General features: G+C 35.6%; 2 protein-coding genes across 4 annotated transcripts; one reads left to right on the top strand and one right to left on the bottom strand.

Annotated features, from left to right (window-relative positions):
* Positions 1-11,273: 11,273 nt before the first annotated feature.
* LOC103407638 (probable WRKY transcription factor 2) lies at positions 11,274-16,225 on the top strand. Of its 3 annotated transcripts, none has more exons than XM_008346536.4 (6): positions 11,274-11,885; positions 12,985-13,509; positions 13,998-14,174; positions 14,355-15,205; positions 15,301-15,459; positions 15,563-16,225. In XM_008346536.4, the coding sequence occupies exons 2-6, from the start codon at positions 13,063-13,065 to the stop codon at positions 16,128-16,130; spliced, it is 2,202 nt and encodes a 733-aa protein (XP_008344758.3). In that variant the 5' UTR covers positions 11,274-11,885; positions 12,985-13,062; the 3' UTR covers positions 16,131-16,225.
* Positions 16,226-17,727: 1,502 nt separating this feature from the next.
* LOC103407681 (chloride channel protein CLC-f) lies at positions 17,728-23,671 on the bottom strand. The gene is made up of 9 exons (XM_029099525.2): positions 22,884-23,671; positions 21,513-21,915; positions 20,908-21,102; positions 19,948-20,399; positions 19,746-19,850; positions 19,422-19,655; positions 19,008-19,220; positions 18,457-18,689; positions 17,728-18,113 (listed from the first exon to the last, which is right to left on the bottom strand). The coding sequence occupies exons 1-9, from the start codon at positions 23,373-23,375 to the stop codon at positions 18,041-18,043; spliced, it is 2,400 nt and encodes a 799-aa protein (XP_028955358.2). The 5' UTR covers positions 23,376-23,671; the 3' UTR covers positions 17,728-18,040.
* Between the last annotated feature and the right edge of the window lie 960 nt (positions 23,672-24,631).

Below are 24,631 nucleotides of genomic sequence, written 5' to 3'. Positions count from 1 at the left end.
TTTGGCTTGTGTTCCTTCCTCTCTCACAGTTTTGTTAACTACTGTTTTACCATTGTCCATCACAATTGGTTTCTGTGATTTTGTAAAGTTTTAGTAGCGGTCTTTTGAGTAATTCAAAATTTCAAACCATTTGCGGTTTTCTAAATAGGTTTCTGTATTTGTTTCAGGACTTTTGAGGCAAAAATTCATACATTGTTCATCATTTATCGTCTTGCTTCGGCCCTCGAAACTGCGAGTTAAACTACCATTCTTTGAGCTCACTACAGCAGACTACAAAAGGTTGATATTGTACTAGTGTAGTCTCTCATCCTCTCATCCTCTCATCCTCTCATCCTTTGCCTCTGTGGTATTATAACTAGAGAAAAAAATAAGAAACCCGAAGGCTTACGCCTCACCTTGCGAGGCTCTAAACGCTTTGCTCGACACCTTCGCCTCAGAAAACACTGTTATTGTTCAACTCCTGAATATGTACTTTCAAATCCTCCTGATGGATTGGTTTAACATGTTTTTGGATAAAATTTACTTTTAAGGCAAGCAATTCGTGTTTCAATTTTACCTTGAATTCGAAAGATATGCATGGTTTCGTATGCACCAACTATCAAGACAAAGCATCAAATTACTGCATTACTACTGGTAAAAAGCAGTCTGTTGTGCCCAAAACATTTCCCATGTTGAGTTTACAAAACCTACAGCAGCATGAACTCTAGAGTGCGGCTGCGGCAGCATATTCACGTTGATCCCACCCTTTGTGAGAGTGTTGCCGCATATGGTAGCCGCATGCTAGAATTTCTCCTGCTGCCGAATGGTCTCGGCTCTCAACAGAAATGTTGGCTGAGTAGGTGGGCTGACTAAACTTAACTAGGAGAAGAAATTTAAAAAAAAAGCTTTTGTCACATATTTTCTAGTTTTATTGGTGATTAATCCTGAAAAGCAGTTCATGATGATGAGATATTGAGGCCTACCATGGACTCCATTCGGATGAAATGATTTCAAATCCAGGAATTAGATGACGTTATATGATAAGATTTTGATTATTTGACATCATTTAATATAATGTTCCTTAATTTTTGTTGCAATTTTAGTATTATCAAGTTCAAATTCTTTTCATTTAAATTCGGTAAACAACAGTCAAATCACGTGTTCATACCGTTACACATATAAATCGGAACTACAATATATTTTCTCGACACCCCGAGCGACATATGGTCCCACCCACCCCGTAGAAAAAATGCCGTATCCGGTCGCACACAAGACAATCTTCGGAAGAAAGATTATCAATTGGGGTTTGGACTAATTTAAGTTTAGCCGACCATTATTGGTGTATGTCAAATTTAGTCAGCAAGTAAACTTAAATGTAAACCTATTAAAAGGACTTCCAACAGCCTAATTAAATGAGATTTTTTCCTACTTTAATAAATAAATAAAAAGGAGAAAATTCAAGTTTCAACAGACTAGCTAAATTATTAACCAGCTAAATTTAGCTCAGATGAGAAAAAAAGTTACCTCCTTCTAAACATTACAAACTATAAAATGCACTGTTTGTGGGCTTCAAGAGCATAAAAAAGGCTTAAGTTGTTAAGTTTAGAAAATATAATATTAAAATATTTTAACTTAACTTAAAATATCTAGTATTGTTGGAAATGATGTTCAGCCAAATTAACATTTGGATTATCCGATTAGTTACAATAACAAAAAATTAGCTAGTAATGTTGGAGATGCTCTGCTCGTGATTTTGAAGTTTTTAGTAATAATTTGTCTTATATGATGATGACAAAGCATGTGGACTCATTTTCTTCTGTTGAAATTATGAACACAAATCATTAATTCGGCTAATAATCGTAGGGCTGAATTTGGATTACTTTATGGAGCTTTTTGCATTACCTCCATAATATCTGCATTTTCTTTCGGTAATGTTGGATTTTCTTGAGGATTATGTGCAGATTTTCTTGTCGGTACTGCACATTTGAAAATGACCAAGTTGAAATTTCTTTTGGTTTTTTATTACATGTCTTAGAAAATGGTGACCTCAAACAGGGTTCTCTGCTTTATGATGGTAAGTTGTTGCCTGATGTTTTAAATTTATTCTCTCTTATCAAACCTTATTCCCATTGTGATTTCTACATGTGAGGAAGTGGAGAGCTGTATCGTATCGAAAAGCTAGAAAACTTTGCATAGGCTTATAAGAAGTTGTTAAGTTAGTCCACTCCGACAATTAATTTTGAGGTAGAATCCAAACTTTTCTCATGACAGTAGATATGAGAGTCGCCCCACATCCGAAAGTGAAGGGCACATGGAAGTTTTTCCTATTGGCCCAATGGGGATGTTTTGAATTTTTTTCTGCAGATGAATGGTTATCGTTCCATGAATTCAACCATTTAAATGGTTCTTTACCAATTAGTCCAAAGAGAGTTTCTCACAATTAGTCCATAAGTGATGTTGACATAACATATAAGTAGTGTTATAAACATTAGCTTTGTGGCACGCGCTCATGTTAAGTGACTTTGTCTATCTTTAATGTATTTATTTTCCTTTTATTTTTCAAGAGTAGCAATTGCTTAAGAGTATGAGAAATATGGACTTACAAACATGGACTTTGATCATCAGACTATGTAATTTTCGTCAATAGTATGGGATTACTGAGTAGTTCGGGAAATCAATCGGAGAAGATTGACTCTAATAATTGAATGATGAAAATTATTTAAAAAATCAGACTACTCAATAGACTGGACCACCGAAAAACAAACTCAAGGTTATGATTCTCTTCCATTGAGTCTTGCTTGTTTTTCTTGCAGGATAAGTTGAAAGGGGAATTCTCTAGTCTCAACAACTAGTCCTCTTGTATTATATATGATTCCATCCTTTTATCTTCAAGTGCTTTAAGCCTTTAATTTTTAAGATTTTTCTTCTAGTGGGATAAAGCTAAGAGCTTTATAGTGTTTTTAAGTCCACAAAACAAGCTTCAAATATCCTGAACGTCAAGAGAAAATCGTATACACTTGAGTTAGATATTTAATTTGGGCGTAACATTATGAGTTAAGGGTGTTTGACGAAATATCTTATACAATTTTTTGTATAATAATCTCTTTCTGCTCTGTCAATCATCACAAGTTCATGAGTCCACCACTTCTAACTATATGCACGGCTCTTTGCTCACATTACTCACACAACGAGAAATAGACACAAGATTTTCTCAATAACTACATTTTGAACCTTCGCCCTTTTGGAAAAAATTGGGGTCTAGCATCCGGACCGCCCGCCTAACCATCCCCGGGGCACCACACACACACACACATGACACACCCTTCTCTTCATCCCACCCGTTATGTTTTGGCCGGGCAGCAACGGCAGAGTAGTTTCTCTCCCACTTTCATCCCCTCATGTAAAGTGAGTGGAAGTTTCTCTCCCCCTTTCTCTTCCCATTTCAGAAGGTCTAGCAGTGGCAAAGCCAAACGAAAGAAGCTGTGCCAATAAGCATCAGTGAGGCCCATCTCATGATAGTCTGAGTTAGAAAGCTAGACATTGCAACTTCCAACCAGCCCACTGCTAGGCAGGAGGAACTGAATTACAAAGTGGATTGGTATCCTCTCCAGATCTCACGCTCCGGAGCCCGTAGATCGAGCAATTTTAATCATGCAATTCTCATTAGTTCATCACATTGGTCTATCTCATACACAATCTCTCTCTCCAACGTCCAAATATTTCTCTCTTAAACGATCCAAATTACTCGATTCGTAGATTTCAAAGTGTGAGATCCGAAGACGATCTCAATCCTTACAAAATAGAGGTCCCCCCACGCCTCCCAACTGTCCACTGGGCTACTGAGTGAGTGAGTACACAAAAAAGACTGGCGTTGTGACAGGTTTTCCTCCAATAATAAATACCGACTTCTGACTCAAGTTTGTTACCTAAGATTTCACTCAATTTGTTTATCAAATGCAACTCTTTATGTATGACTCTTGTCTTTTTTATTTGCATGTCCTTCCACTCCAATGCAAGCCAAGCCACCCACCCACCGCATTTTAGAGAACTTTTAAGTTCTTAATATGGTTAATTGATTAGGATTTAAGTACAATTCACAGTCGGTCAACTTGGATTTGTAGGTTATGTTTGAAGAATTTTCAAGTCATAAGTGATTGAGGTCAAATCAAATTACTAAGGAATTTGTCGCACAATGTAGAATGACAGATTAGATGAGAGATATTTTTAAATGATCCATTCTAAATAGGAATTTGCTCTCTTTTTTCAAGAACGAAAAAAAAATCTTGTTTTTTGAGAAGCAGCTGCATTCTCATCTTCCAAACATTCATGTTTAGAGGTTCTATTTTGTGATGTTTGACAATCGTATGCATTAGTGGAGTAATGATATTAGCGACCATAGATCTAAAAGATTGTAGCGTTACTATATCCTTACAAGCTGAGCTTTCATACCAGATGATAACAATCTTTAGCTGAAAAAAAAACAAAAAACAAAATTTCTCAGAATGTGCAAATCCGTCTCGCTTGCTTTTGCAATGTTGATGAACAACATTTCTAATGCTTCATATCTAACTTTGTGTGATAAATTTTCAAATACTTCACCTCAATTTCTTGAGACTCCAAAATTCCTCACCAAAAAAGTCGTAATTTTCATGATTGGTTGATGTGAATCCCCTTATGGGTCCACCTCTCTTATTCACTCAAAGACTATTAACTGTAGCGTATATCGACTGAATAATCCAAATTGTGCAATCACCATTACAAACCTAACTTCATAGTTAATCATTCCGAAACTTACGATTACGTACTGCGAAAAAAGTTGAGATTACAAATTGACAATATAAGAAATAGCTCAACGCATTTGTGGTGACGTGTGGTTGTTGGGTTTCATACGTGAGATAAATTGCTTTCATATAATAAAAAGTTGAGGTTCCATCATAAAACCAATTAGTAATGGGAAGTAGCTCTACTTTCTAATAAGCCCATGCAAGATCTTCGTTCTTGACAAATATTAAGCTCAATCGATCAGATATGTGTATGCGATTTTAATTCAATGGAAAAATAACTCAAGTGTGACCGAATGAGGATCCTCTCCATATCCTCTTTGTGAGGATTCCGGGATCTTCCAATCACATATGTTTATCGTATATCGTGTTGTCAGAAATCATTGTAAATCTTGTTATTTAAAGTTAAATATAAATAGTACCTGATAAAAATTGACTGCACTATATATGATGAACAAATGTGATTAAAGGATCTCCAAGATCCTCACAAAGAGGATCCGGAGAGAATCCCTAATCCAGCGTGATGAGCATCACATACTTGTATAATACCTCAATGAAAAGAAACCTTAAGATATCCATATGTGATCTTCATCACTTCTACTTTACAAAAGGTGATTAAGAGATCTCATCTCACCACTTACATAAAAAAATATATATATATATATCTCTTGGACCGTTGATACATTAAGAGACCTAACATAATTCATAATCTGGTTGTGTATCTGCAAACAGTTGAAATGAGAAAAAATACTGAGTCAAAGTATGACGAGATAGAGGGAGTTGCCATGAGAAGCCACATGGGAGGACTAAAGAGAGTTTGATGTCGAAATAAAAACATTGGTAACTGCAGTGTGATGAGAGAGAGATAGAGAGAGAGAGAGAGAGAGTTTGATGAGAAAAGGACTCAGTCAAAGTATCTTTTTGACTCAGTAGAAATGGGAAAATAGGGACACGTCCTTAAAGTTTTATGTAACATATTTAATTTTGTTTGTAAATAAATAAATATACTGTATGTTGTCACATGAAGGGGAGGAAGATTGGAGGAGGATGAGGATCGACAAGGTGCTGTTTGTTAGCTATTTAAAAATGGGAAAATTAGGTTCACATCCTTCTTTTTGTTACTCCATTAATTAAAATCCTATTCATTTTCAATTTTTGATCAAGGTCCTTGGGTATTAATAACATCATTAATTATTTGAATAATAAAATATTTTTATTTTTAAATATATTCCTTTAATGTTAAAAATGTTACAATTAGTATATTTATATTTATGGCTAAATTTTTTTATCATATATTTTTATTTTTAGTTTGTACCTATTTTTAATTTGTAAATATTTTTTAATTTGTACCAATTTTCTTTTCATTTTTAATTTGGACCCATATATTAGGTTTTTTTTTGTCCCCATATTTTTTAAAGTTTTATTTGTGTTTGTACCCATGTGTATACAGTCACGTGATATTGTATATTTAATCAATGATAGAAAAATTACATATGGTATATTTATGTTTTATGCCTAAACTTTGTATCATATATATTTTTAGTTTGTACCCACTTTTAATTTGCAACATTTTTTTTTAAATTTGTAGTATTTTCTTTTTAGTTTTATTTTGTACCCATGTATTAATTTCTTTTAGCGCCTATATTTTTAAAAATTCATTTGTATTCATAATTTTTAATCTTTTATCTGTACTCTAATTTATTTCTAATGTACCCATTATTCTTTATTAATGTACCACTTTGTTATATGTGAAATCTACCAATTTTTTTAACACTATGGATACATTCTTTTGCCATTTATTATTTCTTATTTTTATATAGTTTTTATCCATTTATTCAATCAAAATATTTGAATTTTTTTATTGTAACCGTTTCTAATAGTATTATAATGAGGGATTTTAAATTTATAGGATTATAAATCTCATAAAATATCAAACAATTAATGTCAAAACTATAAAAATATAAATATTAATAGTAATATAATGAAGTGTACAAAGTCAAGGGACCTTAATCAAACTTTGAATACTATTAAGGTTTTAATCAAAGAATGTTAAGGATTAGGGACCGCATCCAAAATATCCCTTTAAAAATTGATGTATTGTTTTTTGTAAGACTCAATTTTCTAAATTTTCTTTACGTGTTGTGTTGGCAATTTTGTGTTGCATGTCTTGTTGGAGGTTTGGAGTCAATTCTCATCCTTCCATTTGGCATATGCTTACCACATCCCAACAAAATATATCCAAATCTCCTCTTAAGACCCATTGGTGCCAATTTTTGGCTCAATCATATTTTCTCATATCTACTTATCATTAATTGTGAGGGTCGATGTATGGGTAACACATCCGCGAAAGAAATTTTTTGCAAGGATTTATAAAAGATTGGATTACTCCTCACATTGTCAATTGGTCTTATAGTAAAATCTTAATTTTCTTCATAGTATCAAAGCAGGTTGGGCCACGTAGTGATGCAAATCAACTTATTGAGTTATTAACGGGTACCCATTAAGACCCATTTAGTTTGATTTCACCTTACACTATTATCATCACTACCAATCTCACCTTTATATAATGGTGATATCAAATTAAACGAGACTTAACGGGTACCCATTAACAACTCAATTGATTGATTTGCCACCTCTATACCCATGTATGAAGCTCAATGGTCATATGTGTTTCACGTCACTCAATTTGTGTTGTTTACGTGTTTGACTTGAAAATTCGTTACACGTGAGGGGGCGTTTGAGGAAGTGAAGGTGAAAGAGTCTCACATCATGTGAGCCCAACAGTCACACGTGCTCCATGTCACTCAATTTGTGTTGTCAACGTAATTGGCTTGAAAAAATTTTACACGTGAGTGAGCGTGTAAGGATGTAAAGTAACAAAGTCTCACATCAGTGAAAGGAGAAACCTTGCAAAGGCTTAGAAGATATTAAACTACTCTTCGTATTACTAATTGATTTTATGATAAAATTTCAACTTTCTTCCCATATTACTTTTTATTTTAATCTTCCATTAGTTCACATGGTTCAAATTCTCTCTCATTTGATTTTGTATGATAGGCAAAAGAGTATGAAACAAACAATTAGCTCTAAATGGTAAATAACTGATAATTGTTAATTTGATGTATATTTTATAACAGAACCGAACCGAACCAAATCAAACCAGACCAAACCTCGTATTATTTCATTATTTGAGAAAAGGAAAACGCGTAAGATTTTATTCATGATTTTGGTGAGATAATCGTGCAAAATATGATCCACTATTCATATTTCATTTGAGATGTGTGGATTTAGAGAATTTTTTTTAATGGATTTGATGGTATGGCCTTGCTACTTTTGTTGTTTATTAAGCTTTTGGTATTTTCTTTTGTAATTCCCCATAGTCTTTTGAACAATCATGAGTCATGAGTATTAGTGAAATGATTAAACTATAGTGATTGGAATAACTTTGTGCAAAGTGGACAACTCAAAAACCGTACCTTAAATATTGAACACATAACAAATTGCATGGTCAGATTAGATTTAGAATTAGATTCTTCATAATATATCATTATTCTATATAAGCACAACAAAAATTAGAATCAAATTAGCAACAATACTTAGTTATAAACCAATCATTATTTTTGTAGATAGAATCCAACCCTAAATATTGGTCCCAACCTTTTCACCACTATTTCCTGTGTGCTTAGACATTTCCAATCCTCATGTCAAGAGATTTTTCAATATACTGGAAATAAGACTCAGTATACCAAATATCATAATACAATTGATTGAAAACTTAAACAAAAAAATCGATCAATTGTATTACGACACTTGATATACTAGTCTATGTCCCCCCTCCCCCCCTCACTCCCACTTAAGTAATCAATTAGTTAAAATTTTATTGCCAAAATATTCTTAGCAATATCACTTAAAAGCTAAAGTTCTTATGATTCATCGAGTGGCGAGGGATGATAAAGTCATGAGTGAATATTATAATTAAAATAGATTGGCTTAATTATAACAATGATTTATGAACTTTACCCATAGTTTAACTTAATCTTAGCAATGTGTTGCACTATTTCTCATTTTCACTAACGCCCTTTTTTCCGTTAAATTTTAGAGTATAATAGAAACTTTAACTTAAAAATTTAAAAAAAAAAAACGATAGCCGAATAGACTTAATATTCCATTCCCTCCTTTGTTAACAGAAAGATAATATGTCATTGATAATTCCAACTGTTTATTATTTCATTGTTTTGCCTTGGTTCACAACCAAATTATTGTTGGGATTATTAAAGTATTGAGAGTGAAAATCTGGTTTTTGTTTTAAGTTTCTACTTATTTTATAATGGATATGTATTGCCTAAGCATGTGGGGAGTAAATTGTATATTTGAAAAAACTCTAAACTTGTCCTTTTTGGCCTGAAAATACTATAAGTTAGCTTAAAGGTCTTATATTTCATTTCAATAAAAAAAAGGAAAATTTGATATAAGTTCAATTTTTTTTAGCCAATAGTAGAAATAGTCCAATTTATTAAAATAAGTCCAATTCCTTAAATTTAATTATTTTGTTATCAATAATTATCTATTCAATGATAAGATTTATTATACAAATCAAATTTCTTCCTAATTATCTCTTTGATTATTTCTTTTTATTTATTTTTGTTATTTCTTGTTCTTCCTCATGCTTTAAACCCCATTTACAGATTTTATTTTTAATTTTTATAATCAACCTATATCACATGTTAATTATTTTTATGTTAGTATATTAGTTTTTATTTTTGTTATAAGATATTAATTAGATTTTTTGGAGTTGAAAAATGCATAATATTAGAAGATTTTAATTGATTTTTAATATTTAAAAAAAATATAAAATGAGTATAAAAGAAATAAAAACATATAATTAGATAACTGGACTCACTCCTAAAAACCATCTATATTTTTGGACCTCGATCTAAAAGCCCCTATGTATATATATATATATATATATATTTTTTTTTTTTTTTGCACGACCTATTAACTCTACATAAAACGACACAAAAATAACAAGTTTCAGGTCATCTATTAACGAGTTGGCTTGTCATCGGGTTCGTTAAAAACCTGTTAACGAGTCGGATCGTTATCGGATCATCCGTTAACGAGTCAGGATTAAGAACCTGATATTAATGTATACATTAGACATGGTAATTTCTTACATGACCCAGTTAACTCGATACAAAACGCCGCGACTCGTTAAGAATCGGGTCGTTATTCGGTAACTTATTAAGAACCCGTTAAGATAATGGGTTTAACATGACTCGACTTGTTAGAATAACACGTTGAACACAACACGATCCGTTAAGATAACTAATTTGACACGATATGACTGTTAAGACAACAAATATGACATGAACACGATAAACAAAACTCGTTTACCAGTTTTACTTATATTGCGTAAGTTGTTGATTAGTTCTCAAAAAGTTAGATAGGGTTGGGGGTCAAATGTTATTTACCATTCTTCATCCTTGAGAGCTCCGACCATCTCTATGCAATTGTCTTTTAACTGCTTGTCTCTTCCTAAGAAGTTCACAACTACATTTCTATCTTGTTTAATAAACATCAAACCTTGTCTTGTGGTCTCGTGGTCCAATAAACACAAGTTTTGTGCTCATAGTTGTAATAAATCTCTCTAAGTAAGACAATCTCCATCATATTGCGGTTTAGATTCATAATCTAAAAACACAAGTGTAATGAGAGAAGATGCCTATATTCGACATGTAATCACGCTTACAAATTGAATTAAACATCAAAATCTCTTGCAAGATCATTTATGTTAACTAGAGTTGAGTGCGACAAACGAATATGCTTATGCATATTCGACATAAAACCATGCTTGTATTCTAGATTGAATAAACCTCCTAAACTTGTTTTAAGAATATTGGTTAATGTGTAAATTTATAGGCCGACAACATAAATGTCTTATATTAACACAGCGAGTGACAAAAAAATAACGAGTGACAAAAAAATACCTATGTTGAACGTATAAGTTATAACCATGATGCTTTTACTTTTGGTTTATATTGAAGCTAATATTAGCAGGTAATGATAATTATATTATTAATTATAGCAATAATATATTAATTATACATTAATTACTACGAAAAAAGCTGAAGTGCAAATCTGCAACAGGCAGTTACAACATCCTTTCACATTTGAAGGATACTTAAACAGGTGTTAGGCAGCTAAACATTCTGGACACCCCAGCGTTACACATATTTTCTAATAATTAATTTTTAACTAAAATAAATATAAATAAATAAATAAAATCCCCAATAATTACCAGCAGGCTGCAATCGCCTGCCACCAACTCTAACCCTACTTCCATCATGCTCTAATCATGAATTTTTTAACAGGACGAAAATGCCCTTGCATGTCGTGACAAATTCCAGGTGGCAGCCTGTGATTGGACAGTTGCAAGGGGACAAAGAGGTCCTTGGGGAGTACCAGTACAAAAAAGAGAATAATAAGCAGGGTAATTAGGTATCTTTAAAAACCAGAACAGTAAAACAAGGAGAACCAAAAGGTCAAAAAAAATTATATTGTAAATGTAAAAATTAAAATTAAAAAAAAAAGGTTTGAGATTTTGAGCTTCTTTTTCTCTGTGTCTGTTGATTGTGGTGTTCACTTTTTTTTTTTGCTGTTGTTGTTTTCTCTCTCTTTCTTCAAAGATTCCATCCATTTTCTGGTCCACCACCATTGCAAAAACTTCACCCCCATCTCCTTTTTTTTAAATCCCTCCTTTTTTTAATGTGAAAAATTAAAACAATAAAGTATTGGTTTTGCTTTTTGTAATTTTGTCAAAGAACATCATCATATCAATATCTATAGCAATTTGGGGTAGCCCAGAGAGAGGTAAAGATAGAAGCTTTGAGGATTTTTGATAGGGAAGGAAGAAGGGTTGTTGTTTTGGTGTTTTTTGGAATTGGGTTTTGCTTTCTGGGTTTCTTCTGAATTGAAGAGAAAGGAAGGATTTTTGACAGATTTTGGGTTTGGAGGGGTAGGGGTGGTTGGGAGTTAGTGGGTAGTGGTGGTGGTGGTCAAAGGAGGAGTTTTTGGTCTTTGGTCTCTTATTCAACATCATCTGGGCCTTGACTCTTAATCACTCAGGTAATCATCTTTAATCATTCTCTCTCTCTCTCTCTCTCTCTCTCTCTCTCTCTCTCTCTCTCCTTCCACATCCAGTTTGCTTTTTATTACTGTTTCCGTGTTGTGTCTCTTAATTTTGAGAAATTCTTAATGTATCTCTGACATCAATGCCTTCCCTGCAAAACATAAGGTACCTCACCTTTTTTATGTTCTCTATCAATAATGGTAATGATATTAATAGTGACCCCATATATCTCTGAATATTGTAACATGGGTTTGTTTTGCTTCATAAAAAATTACCATAATTCATATCTTTTTTTTCCCTTTTTCTCTGAATTCTGCAACATGGGTTTGTTTTGCTTCATCACAATTTACCAAAATTCACTATCTTTTTCCATTTTTTCTCTGAATTCTGCAATCTGGGTTGTTTAGTTTTCAGTGTTCTGAAGCTTAGATCTTCAATGGATTTCAGGATCTAGCAAACTGGTTGTATTCATAATTCTTCAAATTTGAAATGTATGCTTATAACTTTGTAACGTTTTTGTTCTGCTACAACCTGAACCTGCACTCTGGATTGGAAATTTTATGGATATGGTTGTCTAAATTTCTTTCCTTTTTCTTTTGAAAAATCATCTAATCATAACAAAAATATTGTGTTAATGTCTTCCAATCATAACTATAATGATAATTATTTGTGATGACATCTTAATTGATATGAAGCCCGGGGGACTTGTTTCTTCGATTTTGCTTCTGGGAACACCCAGCTGATTAAAAGTAAAAACAAAACAAGGTTGTATGTTTAATTATTGGTTTTTTAAGGAACTTGGTTTGTGTTTTCAGGTTGTTAGATTTCCTCTCTGGTCCCTCCACCACCTCCAAAAAAAAAAAAAAAATTTGGTGCTTTTTTTAACCAAACAAGATGGCTGTATGGTTTAAAAAGCTAAAACTCGAAGCTTTTTTCTTTCCTCTGATATTTCTGTGCAAGCTAACAGAACTTCATGTAACAATGTGCATTTATGATATAACGAATTTTCCCAAGAAAATTGTTCATCTGCTATTTATGTATTATGTAGCTCTGAAATGGATTTCCTTTCTTGTGCATTCACTGCTAAGCTTTCAGGAGTTAGATCTTGGTGCAACGCCTTGATTGTTAGTGGTCCCTATTGTGTCCTGATAATAGTGAACCGGCTTAAGCTAGATGGCCGGCATTGATGATAACATTGCCATAATTGGAGATTGGGTGCCTCCAAGTCCAAGCCCAAGAGCCTTCTTCTCGTCAATGTTAGTTGACGACATTGGTTCAAGATCAATCTTGGAACCTCACAGCAACAATAGAACAGAGGATTTCTTCCTGGGAGCTCGAGAAGGAGATAACAACGGAAAAAATTGGTCACAAGGCAATGTTTCTGGTGAGGATATAACTGAAGTGGGCTCATTTCCGGAGTACAAGTCAAACTCACGCGGAGGGCTTGTGGAAAGGATTGCAGCCAGAGCTGGGTTTAATGCTCCGCGGCTGAATACTGAAAGCATTAGATCTTCTGATCTTTCACATACTTCTGACATTCGGTCTCCTTATCTGACAATACCTCCTGGTCTCAGTCCAACCACACTGCTAGATTCTCCTGTTTTCCTTTCAAATTCATTGGTAAGATGCAACTTTGGAAATATCTGTAGTGCTTAATTGTAGTTTAGTTGGTAAAGTCCTCGGCATCTAATGGGCTAAAACGGAAAATTGATTTGAAGTTCTAGGCATGCATATTGAACTGTCGAAATATTATTTGTTTATGAGATGGTAAGAACACGGACAAATGTCGTAAAACCAATATTTGCTTTTTTTGGGTCCAATTTTGAATTATAAGATAGTTTATGATTTACATGTGTACAGAAATAGTGTAAAAGTTGAACTTCATATTCTTGTAACGCATCGTATCAAGTGGTTTGACTACGGGGTTGCTTTCCTTTAAAATAGGGCGTGTAGATGGAAGTTATTAGAGAGATAATTTGCTAGTATCTCTACTTTACTCTAAAGTTTTCTTCCACTCGTAATTAAATGTAAAAGTAAGTTTTAGTCTTGTCGACGTTCATCCCAACGTATGTTGAATTTATTTATTTTTCTTCTGGATTTCATTGCAGGCACAGCCATCTCCAACAACCGGAAAATTTCCATTTGCCTCAAATGGCCATGGCAGGAGTTCCACATTAATGCCAGAGAGCCCTGACAAAAATAATTTCTTTGAGGACATAAATGCTTCCTTCGCTTTCAAGCCTGTTGCAGAATCAGGCTCCTTCTTTCTCGGTCTGACCGGAAAAGTAATTTTACTCTCGATTCTTATCCCCAATTTAAAAGACACAAGTATTCGTGCATGCACACATGCGAGTTATTTTATGTGTTTATTGGAGAGTCCTAGTGTATTCTGTTTAAGACAAAATTGCATTATGTTCTTCATCGTCTCCCTCATGAGTTAATAAGTAATTTTCTGCCATATACAGATGGGTTCGGGTACTTTTCAGCAGCAATCCTTTCCCAGCATGGAGGTTTCAGTCCAGTCCGAAAATTCTTCTCAAAGTATAGAACCAACCAAAGTTCAAAGCCAGAATACAAACAATCTTCAGCACCAGGCAGACTTCTCTCACACGTCTACTGAAAAAGACAATGGAGCTTACACTATCTCTGCAGACCCTAGGGCTTTCGATACGGTGGGTGGCAGTACTGAACATTCTCCACCCCTTGATGAGCAACCAGACGAAGAAAGAGGCAGTGGTGATTCCATGGCGGCTGGTGGTGGTGGTGGTGCAGCGTCTGAAGATGGATATAATTGGAGAAAATATGGACAGAAACAAGTAAAAGGTAGTGAGTATCCACGGAGTTATTACAAGTGCACACATCCAAATTGTCAGGTTAAGAAAAAGGTTGAACGATCTCAAGAGGGTCATGTAACAGAGATCATCTACAAAGGGGCCCATAACCACCCTAAACCTCCTCCCAATCGTCGATCAGCTGCCATGGGATCATCCAACCCACTTGTTGACATGCGAACAGACATCCCCGAACAAGGTGGTGCTGATGGTGATTCAATTTGGGCAAATACACAAAAGGGGAATGTCGGAGGTCCCGATTGGAAGCATGACAACCTTGAGGTGACTTCGTCAGCATCCGTGGGCCCTGACTACTGCAACCAATCCTCTATGCAGGCGCAGAATGGTACGCACCACAAATCAGGTGATGTGGTGGACGCATCATCTACCTTTTCTAATGATGAAGAGGAAGATGATCGGGGGACACATGGCAGCGTTTCATTGGCCTATGATGGTGAAGGAGATGAATCTGAATCGAAAAGAAGGTTACTGCTCACCTCTTTCTAGCTTTTGGTGAACGATCTAAGGTATCAGACATTGGGGTCACCATAAAAGTATCTTTGCATTTATGATGTTTCAGGAAAATTGAAGCCTATGCAACGGAAATGAGTGGAGCTACCAGAGCCATTCGCGAGCCTAGAGTCGTGGTCCAGACAACCAGTGAAGTAGACATCCTTGACGATGGATATCGTTGGCGCAAGTACGGGCAGAAGGTCGTGAAAGGAAATCCAAATCCAAGGTTTGTTCCTTGTTATCACGGTTGAATTCTTCTTTGTTTGTTCTGTGTTACCATGCCTGAGGATGAAACAAAATTCCTTTTTCTTTTCTTTTTTTTGTTGCAGGAGTTACTACAAGTGCACAAATGCTGGCTGCACTGTGAGAAAGCATGTGGAGAGAGCATCCCATGACCTCAAGTCCGTGATCACCACCTACGAGGGAAAGCACAATCATGATGTTCCCGCTGCTCGAAACAGTAGCCATGTCAATTCCGGCCCTTCCAGCAACATGCCTGGCCAAGCTTCCACTATCCAAACCCACCCACACAGGCCAGAGCCACAAGTTCACAACGGCATGGGGAGATTCGAAAGGCCATCATCAATGGGTTCATTCAACCTACCTGGAAGGCAGCAGATGGGCCCGTCCCACGCTTTCTCTTTCGGGATGAACCAGCCTGGCTTCGCCAATCTGTCAATGGCCGGGTTAGGTCCTGGCCAACCGAAACTCTCGGTTCTGCCTTCTCACCATCCTTACTTTGCACAACAGCGCCATCAGGTCAATGAAATGGCATTCATGTTACCGAAAGGAGAACCAAAAGTGGAGCCAATGTCAGAACCAGGACTAATCATGTCCAATGGCTCATCAGTATACCAACAGCTTATGAGTAGGCTTCCTCTTGGACCACAGATGTAGAATTTCCCCTTTTGTTTTACTCTAATCTTTTGAGGAAAGAAGTCTTTAATTTTCTCTATATTCATATACACATATATATAATGTTGGTTATGATCCATTTTAGCTCGACTCATTTATTTATCATTTTAATTTTTGATCAATCGGGATAGGGTAATTTGAACTCAGGATCGTTTTAGCACTGGGAAGAGAAGTACCAGAAGACTATAGATATTTTGTTTTGATTATTTTCTTTTGGTTTTGGGTAATTTCCTTTTGAATTTGAGACCACAAAATTTCCCTATCAAGTCTTTAAGAAGCCTCCTAATCTCACAAGCGTGTCGATGGTGCCCTTGCAAAAGGTGGGCAAGGGCACTGGGGTTATATTGTGCACAACACAACTATTAGGGACACTACTTACAAGTACTTTGTATTATCCTCCTCAAACAATCACATGCACTCTTTACACGTTATTACAGCCTATCTAGTCGAAACATGGTGATAGTATGCATTCGCAAGTGTCGTGGATTGTTTCAAACTTGAGGCGTCTTTCAACAAAATGAAGAAAAATCATTTTTGAGAAAAGTGTTATCTTTACTAATTAATAAAACACTTATTGTCAATCAAAACCTTATGAAATTATCAGTTTAACTCTCTAATTAAAACATAACATGAATTAGAACTATGGGGTAGAAATGTCATTTCACACAATCAAATTTTGCTGTTTTTTTTTTCAAAACCTCACCTACATGTAATCCTAACATATTTCTAATTAAAAAAAAAAAAAAAAACTTCCCACTCCTACATTCTCTATCACTCTCCTTCTATTTCAAAAACAAAACAAAAAAAAAATTTCACACTTTGTGTGTGCCCATATGCTAGTTTATATAAAAACCACCGACGGCAGTTGCGCATCGAGGGTGTTTTGGTCTTTTCCCAAAGAAAAGGAGTACCATATCCAACCATTCAGCTTGCATTATGAATAAAAAACAAAATAAAAAATTTTCTCAAAGAAAAGGAGTACCATATCCCAAAGAAAAGGAGTACCATATCCCACATTCTCTATCACTCTCTTCCTCTCTCCTATTTCAAAAACAAAATAAAAAAATTTCTCACTCTGTGTATGCCCATATGCTAGTTTATATAAAAACAACCGATGGGCGTTGCGCATTGAGGGTGTTTTTGGTCTTTTACCAAAGAAAAATCACTTTTGAGAAAGCGTTATTTCTACTAATTAATCTTTACTAATTAATAAAACACTCATTATCAACCAAAATCTTATGAAATTATCAGTTTAACCCTCTAATTAAAATAGAACATAAATTAGAAATATGGGGCAGAAATGTAATTTCACACAACTAAATTTTGCTGTTTTTTTTTCCAAAGCCTCACCTACATGTAATCTTAACATACCTCTAATTTAAAAAAAAAATTAAAAATTAAAAAAAAAAAAAAAAAAAACTTTCCACTCCCACATTCTCTATCACTCTCTTCCTCTCCTATTTCAAAAACAAAATAAAAAATTCTCACTCTGTGTATGCCCGTATGCTAGTTTATATAAAAACAACCGATGGCCGTTGCGCATCGAGGGTGTTTTTGGTCTTTTACCAAAGAAAAGGAGTACCATATCCAACCATTCAGCTTGCATTATGAATTTCATTTATAAGGTTTGTGTTTTCCATGTACAATGAACAAAGTAGTAGGTTGCATAAAAAGAATATGTGGTATCAAAAATACCCCGTACAAAATTTCAAGCCTCAAACGAAGGAACCGGAAATACATACTTCGTTCCGAAGCCAAATTCCACAAAAGCGAAGGAAAAACCAGTCTGACATATCAACTTTTGGTCTCCCTCACTTTGCTCGGAGCTTTGAGCTTCTCTTTCACGTTGGCTGTCTCACACTGAGGTCTGGCATCGGCTCTGTTACTAAAAGCTAAAGGCCATTGGTAATCTCGTGGAGATTCTCTTTTCTATGTTGAACTGTTTTCCTGTGATTTATCTCCTCTCTGCATAAACACGATATCATCCAGAGGAGACAAATTGTGGCATCAAAATTTAGTCAAGTGCAAGCATAAATTGTAACTAATGAATAGGCAATTTCACATTTCTGGTTACACCGAAGCGGAGATAAAGAAAAAAAGGGGAAGCGGGATTCGAATACAGCCATTAAGGTATGTATTTTGCGGTTTGGACGAAAGAGTGGAAAGTAAAAGAGAACAATCAGATTAAAATATATGAGGTGAAGGGTAAGGTTGTTAGTGTTGGTGTAGTTTAAGCACAGGCATCTAATATAGGAGAGGAAACAAGGTATTATATCATATAACCGTAAAGTGAGAATGTAATGAAAACCTGAGGCAGTTCAAGATTGAATCGTAATGAAGAATAGCAACGATTCTTCGCTTTATTTCTTTTGGTGGTTCTCTGACACGCTTAACCACAGGCAACTGCCTTACATCCTTGGCCTCCATTAGCTCCTTGGCCATTGCTAAATCTGTGTCCGGATAACAGGTAAATAAACCACGCGCTCGTCCTCTATAGCGAATTCCTCGAGTACAAACAGATGAAACAAGACATGTATTTGCCTGCAAAGATTCCAAATTCAGATATAATTAGAAGATTACAAACTTTTATAGTAGAAATCACACCAACACATTATGAAATAAAGAAACTAGGGATTAACTAATAATAGAACTTATGGAAGACAAAACACTTGGTGCGATGGCAAGTGCCTTCGCCCATGAGCGATAGGTCTCGGGTTCGAGACTTGAGAGCAGCCTCTCCATAAATGGGGGTAAGGCTAGCCAACATTCACCTCTCCCAGACCTTGCGTAAAGCGGGAGCCTTGTGCACTGGGTACGACTTTTATGGAAGACAAAACACGTGTGCACATTATCACATACATCCAAAAATCTAGATTCGCTCTTTGATGCATCGCTAGACTTCTTTGATTGAAACCGTCTAACAGCACCATATGTTAATATTCCCTCCAGAAAATCTTCATCATCAACCACCAACAGACAATTCTGGTGACTCTCATGCATGCATTTTATAGCCTCTTTCAGAGTCAAGCTCACAGGAACCTTCACATATTTCTTTGACATGGCTCGCGAAACCTGATATAAGATGGGATAAACAAGTGAGCAAGTCAGGTAGAATGAAAGCAAAAAATGAATAGAGATGCTGCAGTTACAAAAGAAAATGAAACAAAATCAAATTAATCGATAACAATTTAAATTACTTATTGAGGGCCGGTTCATGTGAGTGAGTGAGAAAAATAACTCTTGATAAACAACTTTAAAGAAGAAATGTGAAACCTTTAGATCTTCCAGAAGCAATTCTTCACTAACTAATTCGGAGTCAGAATTGTTTCCAATAACAGAGAGTTCCAAATCATCTCCATCATCATGTTGTCTCCAATTAGATTCGTCTTTTTCTTCATCAGCCGAAACATAAGAATAAACTCTTGCTGAATTCCGTGTTTCAGATGGTTCAGTCTCCTTTTCCTGGTTTACCACAGAGGGCACCCATATCGCCAATCCAACAGCCCCCTACTTGCACGAAACAAAAAATTAACACAAAGCATTAAAAACTTGTGCACCAAATACAAGAATTAAGAAATTATATCAGCAGAAGAATACCATGAGAGGGAGCAATATCCGGTAATCTTTTGTGAGCTCAAACAGAAGCAGAACTGACGTCAATGGTACAGAACAAACTGAAGCTAGTGTAGCAGCCATTCCAACCTACCAAAGTTTAAAACTATTTCAGTCATATCGTATGGACTAAAGTATATATTTACCACTGCAGAAATCAAAACGAGCCCCTTATAAAGAACTGTACCAGTGCATAAGCCTGTGGCTGGGCAACAGCAGCATTTCCTGGAATCGCTGAGTTTATCAGTTCTGCAGCTGAACCCCCAAATACAGCACCAACAGCAGCACCAATCATCAAGCTTGGTGCGTATAGGCCACCTACCAACCCAGAACCCTTGCATAAAGCTGTTGCCACAACTTTAGCTGCTGCTAACTGAGTTAACAGCCAGATTCCAGGAGCTGAAGCATTCCCAGTATGCAAAATTTCTTCAACATTTGTAAAACCCCAGTACAGAATTCCAGGATACTTAAGAGCAATAATCCCAGCTCCTAAACCACCTAAAGCTGGGCAGGCAACAGCTGGAAGACCAAATCTTTCCTTGATAAAATCAAAGAACTTTGCGAACCAAGCAACCAATCGAGTCAAGGCTACACTTACAGCACCACATAGCATTCCCAATATCAGGTATAGAGGAAGTTCTACAAGGCAACATCAAAACATATAAAAAGAAGTCTCAGAACAGATGCACCGAAATCATTTATCTTAAAATTGAAAATTGCATGCAAGAGAGAAATTCAGCAGTTTAGATGTCCTAGGAAATTTTCATACCAAGTTGCACTTTGAACAATTGATTAATAGAAAAAAGGAACTGATGGAATGAAAATGTGGTACAAATCATATGAAATGTGACTGTTCCCCACCATCAAGTTAGTAACAGATCAAAAGTGTTCCAACAAGGATCTCACCAAACACTCAAGCACACAACTTTTACCATAGTTGTTTGAGGAACACTTCACATGAGTGCACATAAAATCAGATAATGTATATATACCTATATGCCTAAATAAATTGAAAACATAGTAAACACGTACATACATTATACATACATATAATTAATTAATATTACCAATTATATTTATTGAAGAAAACGAAAAAAAAAATTGTAATTTGAGAAAAAAGAAAGAAAGAGAGGAGAATATCAAGTACCAGCAGCAGATTTTAGATCGTATGTAGGCACTGTAAACGCTGATTGAGTCCCTTGTAAAACATTAGATACAGTAGATGATATAACAGAAGCCAAAATAATCATTGCAGTTGTGAATGGAGGTGAGTTTTCTGCTCGAAGAGGCCTTAACACCGTTTCAATAGCGAAGAAACAACCAGCAACTGCCGCGTTGAAACCTGAAGAGAAAAAATCCTAAAAGTTTACTACCAGACTTGTTCACTGGTAAAAACAGAAATTCATAAAGTTCCTCACTGTTCTAGGAGTACAAACTAAATTTGTTCATATTTGTGATTAAGGGACACAAATGAACATACTGTGAATGAAAAAAATATGAGTGCATCTCATATCGAAGGTAAAGTTTCTCAGAAATGTTACTCTAATTTGCAAACAAATTCCAAGATTAACATCAATAAATAGCACACTCGTTACCAACATAATTTGTATTTCATGATCTCAAAGACAGCTGGATGTTGCAAAACAAAAGATCCCGTAAACTATCGTAAAGCACGTAGACAAAGGAAACGAAAAAAGAAAAACTGAAAAACCAAATACAAACAAATTGTGGACAAGAAAATATAGGTAGTACCTGAAGAAATTCCGGCCGCTGCACCTGCTGCAACAAGGGCAATCTTCCTTTCTCTGTTGTTTTCCATCATTAATGAGAATCCATTGGCACAAGATTTTCCAATATCTACACTAGGGCCTTCAGGACCCAAAGAACAACCGGTACCTAAAGTGACAGCAGCTTGGACAGCCTTTATTGAGGGAAAGACTGCAGCAAGTAAATCAAATCCTTGTCTTTGAGAGGAACTGGACTGCCTTATCTGGTCCAATATTTCAAGTAAACCATGCATCATGCCAACAATAACCCCACCCGTGACCGGTATTAGGAGAATTCGATGCCAAGTATCGCCCAGTCTCTGCAGACGGAGCCATGCAGCACCTTCACTTGGAGTACCAGCCCAGGCCCATTCATGTATAACATGTACCTAGATGAGCACTAGGGCGTCAATCAATGTGAAAGAATAAACTAAAACAAACATACTGTTATATAGACTACAAGCTAAGCAACCATACCAAGAAGCACCATCTTTTATCTGTTATTGGTATCATTTCCAAATGTAGACCATTTTCAATCACACCGAGCATCATACATACACTGGCACAGAAACAAGCAACAAGTTCACACATTCTTTTTTTCTTAACTTAGAAACACTGTAAGTTTAATCACAAAGGGCAGATTCTAGAAGCTAAACAATAGAATTAACCGAAACTGACACATATACTTTTACAGACTCTACAAGCCAAAAACCATGCAGAGAAGCACACCATTTTTATACCTTATTGCCAACCATAAGAACCAAGCCCATCAAAACCATTGACATTGTTTCCAAATAAAAACAACTTTTGATCTAACATAATACATTCTAACTGAGAATAGAGGTTGGAAATGGTGCAGAATCAGCGTTCTAAGAACCGCAATAAGTGTCAAGCACAAAAACCAATGCTGTAAAACTAGGCAGCAAGTTCATATATTTTCATAAATTTACAAATATTAGAAGCTTTTTCATGATGGGTAGCAATTGGATATCCGAAACATCAATGGATTCAGGCATTGGAGGTTATAAAGCATTCTAAGAAACGTAACAAATCGAACACAAAATACACTGCTGAAAAGCTAAGCAACAAGTTCACATCTTTTGCATAATTTCATAAAAATTACAAGTTTTTTTCATGATGGGTACAACTGGATCTCCCAAAACATTACTGGGATTAAACATTGGAGGTTTTGAAGCATTCTTAGAACCGTAACTAGTATCGAAAACCTAAGCAACAAGTTCACATCTTTTGCATAACTTTACAAAATTTACAAGTTTTGTCATGATGGGCAACAATTGGATCATCAAAACATCAATGGTATTACACGATCGGAGGCTCCGAAGGATCGAAAACTTACCCCTTTGTTAAATGCGGCAACAAAGAGACCCGTGGCGAGGCCAAGAAGGCAACCAAGGAGAAGCAACGCCCACTCCGGTGGGGCACTATCGGCAAGCTCGTCATTACCGTCGCTTCCGGCCGGAGACTCATGATGCTGCTGCTGAATCTGATGATGCTGGTTATGATGGTGGTGGTGATCTACAGCGGAAAGCTGACCTCTAACCTCTCTGCCGCCGTGATTTGGGGAATTATCTCGGCCGCGCTTGATACTGAGACGGCGGCCGGAAAGCCCCCCTACGCCGTCCAAATGCTTGATCAGCAGATCTTTGAAGCCTCCGACTCCGCCTCTTCTACTGGTCGGACTAATACTGCTTCTCCTGCAGCTTATTAATCCCTCTTGAGCTTCCAAGTCGCTGTCTTTCTCTGCCGAAACGCCGGCGTTGTCGTCTTTGATAATGTCGCTGGAGGATCGCAGCAGACGAGTCTCATCGCTGTATTCCTCGCCTGACATCTTCTTCCCCAACACCACCACCACAACTTAAAACCCCAATCCCCCCTCTCTCTCTCCCCTCTTTCTCGCTCTACAATTCTGCAAAATCAACAGTCCTCTGGTTCCTCTCCATCTTCTCCCTGTTCTGATTCACTGTGTAATTACACGCATTCCTTGTTTGCTTCAAAAGCTTGCAATCTCAGTTTTACCCTTCTCATTTGTCATTCTTGTTTTTTGCCATGCGTTAGTACTACGCTTTTTTACTTTTTTCAACCGTTCGAGTCACCAAAAACACCTGTGGTTATGCCTCTGGATATATTTTTCTATGAATCGGATCCTCTTTGTGAGGATTTCGAAGATTTATCAATCGTTATCATTCATTGTACTTGAATTAGAATTTTTTTTTAACTTTTTTAATTGAACCTAAATAATACTTGATAAAAATTGATCATACAATATATGATTAATGAACATGATTTCCAGATATCCGGGATCCTCGGATCCTGTTGGTTTTCTAAGTGCCTTAACACGGGTAGTATACTATATGAATTTTCTTTTAAATGTTTCTTCATATGATATATGTGACCGTGTTCTGGACACACAGAAAAATCTATTATGTCTTACTAATTGCAAGTTGGAATGGTAAATTCGATTTCAACTAAAGAATTATTTTTCATTCTTAAAGTAATGTTACACTTACTACTTTTGTATCATCTTTCTAATCGAGATAGAGCTCACCATTATATGTAAATATCATTTTTATTAGAGAAGCAGCACCAATATGATATAAAAAATGTGATACGAGTATCATATTATTATTCTTGACTGAATTTTTTTTTTTAAACTTTGTCGTTCGATACATGCATTAATGGTATATTGGTTTTCTAAATTCAAAAAATTACCGAAGTCGAGTAATTGTAAAAAAAAAAAAAAAGGAATAAAATTAGGATGTTTGAGATTTCGAAAAATTCTAAATTTTTTATTAAACTTTATTTGAAATTTTCAAGTTATTCTGATTTAAAATTTTACGTGTATAAGTAGAAAAACGTGTGTAGACAACACATTCTTCTTATCCTCTTCACTCATAAGTGAGAGGTCTTGTATTCGATTCTCATCAAAGACGAATTTTAATCACTTTATTGCCAATTCACTGTGGAACTAAGCTCATCTCATTCTCTTTAATGTAAAAATATCGTTTGTTCAAGAAAAAAACACATCCTATACACTACTTGTTTGTGGCATTTCTTGAAAATTAATGTTTTGGACTTTTTGAGAAA

The sequence above is a fragment of the Malus domestica genome, chromosome 03 (assembly GCF_042453785.1).
Source record: "Malus domestica chromosome 03, GDT2T_hap1".
Lineage (NCBI taxonomy): Eukaryota > Viridiplantae > Streptophyta > Magnoliopsida > Rosales > Rosaceae > Malus > Malus domestica.
The sequence above is the reverse complement of the archived record's forward strand: the minus strand, read 5'-3'. Positions and strand labels throughout refer to the sequence as shown.

What these genes read in the sequence shown, in the direction of transcription:
- LOC103407638 (XM_008346536.4), top strand. Translation starts at nt 13,063, where the DNA reads ATGGCCGGCATTGATGATAACATTGCCATAATTGGAGATTGGGTGCCT. An exon ending in TTTTCCTTTCAAATTCATTG is followed by an intron (nt 13,510 to 13,997) that starts GTAAGATGCAAC and finishes ATTTCATTGCAG; the next exon opens with GCACAGCCATCTCCAACAAC. An exon ending in AAAGGAAATCCAAATCCAAG is followed by an intron (nt 15,460 to 15,562) that starts GTTTGTTCCTTG and finishes TTTTTGTTGCAG; the next exon opens with GAGTTACTACAAGTGCACAA.
- LOC103407681 (XM_029099525.2), bottom strand. Translation starts at nt 23,375, where the DNA reads ATGTCAGGCGAGGAATACAGCGATGAGACTCGTCTGCTGCGATCCTCC. An exon ending in GGATATTGCTCCCTCTCATG is followed by an intron (nt 19,656 to 19,745) that starts GTATTCTTCTGC and finishes TCGTGCAAGTAG; the next exon opens with GGGGCTGTTGGATTGGCGAT. An exon ending in TGCTTCTGGAAGATCTAAAG is followed by an intron (nt 19,221 to 19,421) that starts GTTTCACATTTC and finishes ATCTTATATCAG; the next exon opens with GTTTCGCGAGCCATGTCAAA.